The sequence below is a fragment of the Mustelus asterias genome, chromosome 17 (genome assembly GCF_964213995.1).
Source record: "Mustelus asterias chromosome 17, sMusAst1.hap1.1, whole genome shotgun sequence".
In the NCBI taxonomy this organism is placed as follows: Eukaryota; Metazoa; Chordata; class Chondrichthyes; order Carcharhiniformes; family Triakidae; genus Mustelus; species Mustelus asterias.
In genome coordinates, this window is record NC_135817.1 from 16,456,991 (window position 1) to 16,465,703 (window position 8,713).

At 48.3% G+C, this 8,713-nt stretch overlaps 1 protein-coding gene across 1 annotated transcript in view; it reads right to left on the reverse strand.

The window, feature by feature from the left end:
* Positions 1-7,801, reverse strand: part of mbtps2 (membrane-bound transcription factor peptidase, site 2) — a 67,411-nt gene extending 59,610 nt beyond the window's left edge. Inside the window, exons 1-2 of the mRNA XM_078232323.1 lie at positions 7,698-7,801; positions 5,597-5,745 (exon numbers count right to left, since the gene is read on the reverse strand). Of these exons, the coding sequence (XP_078088449.1) occupies positions 5,597-5,745; positions 7,698-7,772 (224 nt within the window). The 5' untranslated portion in view covers positions 7,773-7,801. The remainder of the gene's footprint in view (positions 1-5,596; positions 5,746-7,697) is intronic.
* Between the last annotated feature and the right edge of the window lie 912 nt (positions 7,802-8,713).

The following is an 8,713-nucleotide window of genomic DNA, read 5'->3' on the forward strand; positions in this document are numbered from 1 at the left end:
CCTGGAGCGTAGGAGGCTGAGGGGTGATCTTATAGAGGTCTATAAGATAATGAGGGGCATAGATCAGCTCGATAGTCAATATATTTTCCCAAAGCTGGGGGAGACTAAAACGAGAGGGCATAGAACCATAGAAACCCTACAGTGCAGAAGGAGGCCATTCGGCCCATCGAGTCTGCACCGACCACAATCCCAACCAGGCCCTACCCCCATACCCCTACACATTTACTCGCTAATCCCTCTAACCTACACATCAAGACACGAAGGGACAATTTTAGCATGGCCAATCAACCTAACCTGCACATCTTTGGGCTGTGGGAGGAAACCAGAGCACCCGGAGGAAACCCACGCAGACACGAGGAGAATGTGCAAACTCCACACAGACAGTGACCCAAGCCGGGAATCGAACCCAGGTGCCTGGAACTGTGAAGCAGCAGTGCTAACCACTGTGCTACCATGCCGCCCAATAGGTTTAAGGGGAGAGATACAGTGTTTAAGGGGAGTACTACCGAGAGATACCGTGTTTTAAGGGGAGTGCTACCATGCCGTCCATAGGTTTAAGGGGAGAGATACAAAAGTGTCCAGAGGGGCAATTGTTTCACACAGAGGGTGGTGAGTGCCTGGAACAAGCTGCCAGGGATAGTAGTAGAGGCGGGTACAATTTTGTCTTTTAAAAAGCATTTAAATAGTTACATGGATAAGATGGGTATAGAGGGATATGGGCCAAATGCGGACAATTGGGATTTGCTTAGGGGTTTAAAAAAAAGGGCAGCATGGACAAGTTGGGCCGAAGGGCCTGTTTCCATGCTGTAAACCTCTATGGCTCTAATCTCTTTTCATAAGACAAGTCCTTCATCCCTGGAATAATCTAATGAACCTACTCAAAACCGCCTCTACAAACTGCCTCTGAGCCTGCCGATTATGCTTTTCTTTTTCTCATTCCGTTTCAAATTTTGGGGCGGCATGGTGGCACAGTGGTTAGCACGGCGGCACAGTGGTTAGCATGGCAGCACAGTGGTTAGCACGGCTGCCTCACAGTGCCAGGGACCCAGGCTCAATTCCCAGCTTGGGTCACTGTTTGTGCAGAGTTTGCAAGTTCCCCATGTGTCTGAGTGGGTTTCCTCTGGGTGCTCCGGTTTCCTCTGAAAGGCATGCTGGTTAGGTGCATTGACCATGCTCAATGCTCCCTCAGTGTGCCCGAACAGGCAGAGTGTGGTGCCTGTTCAGGCACATAGTAACTTCATTGCAGTGTTAATGTAAGCCTACTTGTGAAACTAATAAATAAACTTAAATAACTTAATGCATTTATATCCTTCCTCAAGTAGGCCATCTGCCTGAAAGTGAAGATTAGTTCATTTGTCGAGCATCATATATTTCTAAACAGTAATATAGGTCGATCAAGGAATTGGCTGTACGTTTATCAGCAGAAGCTCCATCTGCCATTGTTCTAGCTAGTCCAAATCCCTCTGCAAGCTTTGAAAACCTTCCTCACTGTCCACTACACCTCCAATCTTTGTATCATCAGCAAATTTGCTGATCCAATTTACCACATTATCATCCAGATCATTGATATAGATGACAAACAACAATGGACCCAGCACTGATCCCTGTGGCACACCACTAGTCACAGGCCTCCACTCAGAGAAGCAATCCTCCACTACCACTCTCTGGCTTCTTCCATTGATGTGGAGATGCCGGCGTTGGACTGGGGTAAGCACAGTAAGAAGTCTCACAACACCAGGTTAAAGTCCAACAGGTTTATTTGGTAGCAAATACCATAAGCTTTCGGAGCACAGCTCCTTCGTCAGATGGGGTGGATATCTGTTCTCAAACAGTGCAAACAGACACAGAAATCAAATTACAGAATACTGATTAGAATGCAAATCTCTACAGCCAGCCAGATCTTAAATGTACAGACAATGTGGGTGGAGGGAGCATTCAACACAGGTTAAAGAGATGTGTATTGTCTCCACTCAGAACAGCTAGTGGAATTCTGCAAGTCCAGGAGGCAAGCTGTGGGGGTTACTGATAATGTGACATAAATCCAACATCCCGGTTTAGGCTGTCCTCATGTGTGCGGAACTTGGCTATCAATTTCTGCTGAGACACCAAGACCTTGCCTCAAGACACCAAGGTTCCTTAGAACATGGAACATAGAAAAGCTACAGGACAAACGGGCCCTTCAGCCCACAAGTTGCGCCAAACATGTCCCTACCTACTAGGCTTACCTATAACCCATAACCTATAACTGTGAGCAGAAACTGATAGCCAAGTTCCGCACACATGAGGACGGCCTAAACCGGGATGTTGGATTTATGTCACATTATCAGTAACCCCCACAGCTTGCCTCCTTGTATCCCATGCCCCTTCACTTTCTCAACGAGCCTTGCTTGGGGCACCTTATCAAATGCCTTGCTGAAATCCATAGAAACTATTCTTATTCACTTTGCCTTTAATCCTGACAGAAACATACAACCTCTGCACTCTCAAAATTTCTCCTTTGAAGGCCTCCCACTTACCAATCACATCCTTGCCAGAGAACAGCCTGTCCCAATCCACGCTTTTTAGATCCTTTCTCATTTCTTTCAAATTTGGCCTTTTTCCAGTTTAGAACCTCAACCCGAGGACCAAAACTATCTTTATCAATGATCAAGTAGAAATTAATGGCGTTATGATCACTGGGACCAAAGTGTTCCCCTACACACACTTCCGTCACTTGTCCTAACTTGTTTCCTAATAGGAGATCTAATATTGCATCCTCTCTAGTTGGTACCTCTATATATTGATTTAGAAAATTTTCCTGAACACATTTTACAAACTCTAACCCGTCTGGACCTTTAACAGTATGCCAGTCCCAATCTATATGTGGAAAATTAAAATCCCCTACTATCACAACTTTATGTTTCTTGCAGTTGTCTGCTATCTCTCTGCAGATTTGCTCCTCCAATTCTCGCTGACTATTGGGTGGTCTATAATACACCCCCATTAATGTGGTCATACCTTTCCTGTTTCTCAGCTCCACCCATATGGCCTCGGTAGACAAGCCCTCTAATCTGTCCTGCCTGAGCACTGCTGTAACATTTTCCCTGACTAGCAATGCCAACCCCCCACCCTTCATCCCTCTGCCTCTATCACGTCTGAAACATCGGAACCCTGGAACATTGAGCTGCCAGTCCTGCCCCTCCTGTAGCCAAGTTTCACTAATGGCTATAATGTCATAATTCCATGTGTCATCCAGCTCGTCTGCCTTCCCCACAATACTCCTGGCATTGAAATAGACACACCTCAGAAGATTACCACCACACACAATCACAATTATTACCACACACACACAATCAACATTTGTGATTTTGCACGAACTACTAACATCATTTATTTTCACCCCCACTCCACTATCTGCTCTGGCACTCTGGTTCCCATCCCCCTGCAAATCTAGTTTAAACCCTCCCCAATAACACTCGCAAACCTCCCTGCAAGTATATTGGTCCCCTTGTAGTTCAGGTGTAACCCGTCTCTCTTGTACAGGTCCCACCTGCCCCAGAAGAGGTCCCAATGATCTAGAAATCTGAAACCCTGCCCCCTACACCAGTTCCTCAGCCAAGTGTTCATCCGCCCGAGCATCCTACTCTTACCCTCACTGGCACGTGGCACAGGTAGCAATCCTGAGATTACTACCCTCGGGGTCCTGCTTTTTAACTTCCTACCAAGCTCTCTATACTCACTCTTCAGGACCTCCTCACTCTTCCTTCCTACGTCATTGGTAGCGATGTGTACCATGACATCTGGCTGATCACCCTCCCACTTCAGAATGCTGTGCACGCGATCAGAGACATCCCTGACCCTGGCACCCGGGAGGAAACAAACCATCTGGGAGTCTCTGTCACGACCACAGAACCTCCTGTCCGTACCTCTGACTATCGAGTCCCCTATCACTACCGCTCTCTTTTTCCACCCTCCCTTCTGTGCTGCAGAACCAGACTCCGTGCCAGAGATCCGGCTGCCGCAGCTTGCCCCAGGTAAAGCATCCCCCACAACAGTATCCAAATCGGTATACCTGTTGTGGAGGGGAATGGCCACAGGGGAACCCTGCTCTGCCTGCCCTTTCCCTCACTTGACGGTAACCCAATTACCTGTGCTCTGTGCCTTCGGTGTAACTGCCTCCCTGAAGCTACTATCTATAAACTCCTCATTCTCCCGAATGATCCGGAGATCATCCAGCTCCTGCTCCAGTTCCCTAACACGGTTTGTTAGGAGCTGCAGCTGGATGCACCTCCTGCAGGTGTCGTTGTCAGGGACACCGGAGGTCTCCCTGACTTCCCACATCCTGCAAGAGAAGCATTCCAACATCCTGCCTGGCATTCTTTCTACTCTGAAGAAACAAAAACAACTTACCGGAACCTACCCTCGCCTCTGCCTGTTCACGCTGAAGCCTGTTTGAGCCAAAGCCGTCCCACTCTGCTCCCTCTCACAACGCTGCCCGCTGGATAGAGTGGCCTGCTTTTTAAACCTTACGCGCGCTACTGGCTGACGTCAGGCGCCCGCGCAGTCTCGTGTTCCACTCGCTGCCTCCCCTGCTCCGACTCAAAAAATTCACTGGGGCCTACTTCCGGTTTTACACTCCCGGCTGCCTTAGAGAAAAAAAACTCCAAAAAAAAGAGTAAGTTAAAAATACCTCTTACCTACTAGCTCTCCTCACTTGAACCACCACTCTAGCTGCTCCTCTGGAACAAATCATATCGAAGCCCACAAGGCATACAGTGCAGAACCAGCTCATTCATCCCTGCTGCTCCACACTAAGGTTTCTGCTCTAAAGAAGCCTCCTCCTATCCTTCGTTGAACCCGTTCAACTTATCCTTCTATTTCTTATCCAGCTTCCCCTTAATCTATTCCATTCACCTTAACTACTCTCGTGGTGGTGTGATCCACATTATAACTCTTCTCAGGGATAGTTATACAAAGAGCAAAGAAAAGTACAGCACAGGAACAGGCCCTTCGGCCCTCCAAGCCTGCGTCGATCATGATGCCCTAACTAAACTCCCGCTCTTACTCGGTCCATATCCCTTTATTTCCTCCCTATTCATATACCCATACAGATGCCTCTTAAATGTTGCTAATGTGCCTGCTTCCACCGCATCCTCTGGCAGCGTAATCATAAATACCAGCGCGATCGTAAGTATCAGGTCATTCCTCGACCTTGCAGCGGAAAAGAGCCCTGGCCTCCATCAACTTTCAAATCTGCTTCTCTCAATACAGATATCAGCTCTGCAAATCATTTTTGCACCCTCTCCATAAGACCACCAGAACTGTTCATATGCTCCAATTATGATCTAACCAGGATTCTTCAGCTGCAGCAGTAATTGTAATTGATGCCCTTGTCACATCCCAGCTGACTATTCAAATGCTCACTTGGCCCATCACCTTCCATTACCTGTGCCTGTATCCCATCTCACAATGTCTCTCGATAGTTAGATTGAGCAGAAACAGCACTTCAGGCTGACACATCGAACCTCAATAAGTGGTCGTCTTAATGATGAACTGATTCTGGATGCAATCCAGTCTAAGCCATTAATTGTGAGAGGTGGATTTAAACCAAACTTGCCAGATGTACAGTAACTGAGGCCTCCATCGTCCCAGCTTCATGAAGAGTCGATTGAAGAAGGTTGTCTGCCACCGTGCGTGGAAGGGGGCAATGCTGATCCCACAGTTTGCCAGCCATTCCTCGTAGCGAACCTTGTGACTGGGAGATGACTGTACAATCACAGGAAGACTGGGATAAATGTCATTCCAAACAAACCCATCCAGAAAAGCTTCAAATAACTCCCTTTGTCACTCAAATAGAGCAAGGGAGTTGGGGTCAGGGAACAGGTTCTTGGGGATGGGGTCAGGAGGATTGAGGGGGTCACTGGGTCGGGGCTGGGGGGGGAGGGGGGGAGAGGTCAGGTCAGGTCAGGGTAAATGGTAGGACTCTGAAGAGTGCAGTTGAACAGAGGGATCTGGGAATACAGGTACAGAATTCCCTAAAAGTGACGTCACAGGTGGATAGGGTCGTAAAGAGTGCCTTTGGTACATTGGCCTTTATAAATCGGAGTATCGAGTATAAAAGTTGGAGTGTTATGGTAAGGTTATATAACAGTAAGAAGTCTCACAACACCAGGTTAAAGTCCAACAGGTTTATTTGGTAGCAAATACCATAAGCTTTCGGAGCAGAGCTCCTTCGTCAGATGGAGTGGATATCTGTTCTCAAACAGGGCACAGACACAGAAATCAAATTACAGAATACTGATTAGAATGCAAATCTCTACAGCCAGCCAGGTCTCAAATGTACAGACAATGTGGGTGGGTGGGTGGGTGGATGCTCCCTCCACCCACATTGTCTGTACATTTAAGACCTGGCTGGCTGTAGAGATTTGCATTCTAATCAGTATTCTGTAATTTGATTTCTGTGTCTGTGCCCTGTTTGAGAACAGATATCCACTCCATCTGACGAAGGAGCTCTGCTCCGAAAGCTTATGGTATTTGCTACCAAATAAACCTGTTGGACTTTAACCTGGTGTTGTGAGACTTCTTACTGTGCTTACCCCAGTCCAACGCCAGCATCTCCACATCAAGGTTATATAAGGCATTGGTGAGGCCGAATTTGGAGTATTGTGTACAGTTTTGGTCATCTAGTTACAGGAAGGATGTAAATAAGATTGAAAGAGTGCAGAGAAGGTTCACAAGGATGTTGCCGGGACTTGAGAAGCTGAGTTACAGAGAGATTGAATAGGTTGGGACTTTATTCCCTGGAGCGTAGAAGATTGAGGGGAGATTTGATAGAGGTGTATAAGATTTTGATGGGTATAGATAGAGTGAATGCAAGCAGGCTTTTTCCGCTGAGGCTAGGGGAGAAAAAAACCAGAGGGCATGAGTTAAGGGTGAAAGGAGAAAAGTTTAAAGGGAATATTAGGGGGGGTTCTTCACGCAGAGAGTGGTGGGAGTGTGGAATGAGCTGCCGGATAAAGTGCTAAATGCTAAAAGTCACTTTTAACATTTAAGAAAAACTTGGACGGGTTCATGGATGAGAGGGGTGTGGAGGGATATGGTCCAAGTGCAGGTCAGTGGGACTAGACAAAAAATGGTTCCGTACAGACAAGAAGGGCCAAAAGGCCTGTTTCTGAGCTGTAATTTTCTATGGTTCTATCCAAGGGGGTTAGGGGTCAGGTGGGAAGAGGTAAAGAGGGCCAGCAGTCGGGATGGATAAGGGTCAGGGTACGGGAGACAGGGGTCATGGGTGGGGGTGGGGTATGGGGGGGTGGTGGTGGTCGAGTGGGGTTATGGGGGGGGGGTCGAGTGGGGGTATGGGGGGGGTCGAGTGGGGGTATGGGGGGGGGTCGAGTGGGGGTATGGGGGGGATCGAGCGGGGGTATGGGGGGGGGGGTCGAGTGGGGGTATGGGGGGGGTCGGGTGGGGGTATGGGGGGGGGGTCGAGTGGGGGTATGGGGGGGGGGTCGAGTGGGGGTATGGGGGGGGGTCGAGTGGGGGTATGGGGGGGGGTCGAGTGGGGGTATGGGGGGGGGTCGGGTGGGGGTATGGGGGAGGTGGTTGGGTGGGGAGGTGGTTGGGTGGGGGGCTGGGGTCGAGGTGGGATGGGACCCCGCGCTTTCTCTCTCTCTCTCTCTATCCACATCACTCTATCTCTCTGCTCCTCCCTCTGTCCCCACCTTTAAGAGCGAGTCTCCCAGGGAAAGCGCGCACCAAATCCCCACCGGAAACAACAGCACCGAAAGAGGAACCATCTTGCCGGAAAAAACGTTGCCGGAAGCGACTGCCGCGTGACAGGAAACACGTCACAGTGACTGAATGTCCCGGCTGTTCTCATTTGTGATGATAGTTTGTGTATTAAAGGCACCTTCGCCTTTTGCCTCAGATCGAGTCCGGGAGGGAGTGTTAATACCTCGTCTCGACAGTTCAGATCGTGTCGTTTTGCTGTCCTGTCCGTGGTTACACTCAGGCTTAATTTGAAGCAATTTTTTTTAAAGCGGCATCTCGGCCTTTTGGCTAAGATGCAAATGAGACCCAAGCCTCAGAGGCGGTGCAATGCGTGCTCCAATCAGCTTGGATCATGTAGATCAGGCCCAGGACAGGAAGCAGCCAGCTTGTCTTGTCAACTTGGATCTGGAATGTCTCACTTGTTGAGACTTTGAATTGGACTTTGATTGGATTGGATATAAACAAAAAAAATGCCTCATCTCGACAGCTTGGATCTTGTTTGATCAAGCCCAAGATGGGATGTCTATCGTTGTCTTGTCAGCTTGGATCTGGTTTGTCCTTCATGTGGGAACTCTGATTGGACTTTATTTTTTATTCCAAATCAAAAAGCCAATTAAAGTACCATGAAAACGTTACATGTCCTCTGACAATCAGGATACTGTCTGGTCTAGGTCCACAGTTTTTGTTGTGGTGCATGCAGTACTCCAGAGCTTTGGTCTAACCAATGTCTTACAGTTCCAGCAAAATCTCCAAGCTTTTAAATCTCGGCTCAGAAAGGCAGCTATCTGCTTTGCATTCTCAATCACCTGATCTCTGTGCTGCTCCCTTCAGGGATCTGTGGGTATGCACTCTCAACTATGTCGCTGCCTCTGCCCTTCATTATCTTCCCATTTATTGTATATTTCCCTTGATTTATTTAGCTTTCCCCCTTCTGTGGATTGAACTCTGCAACTGTTCTACCCACCAG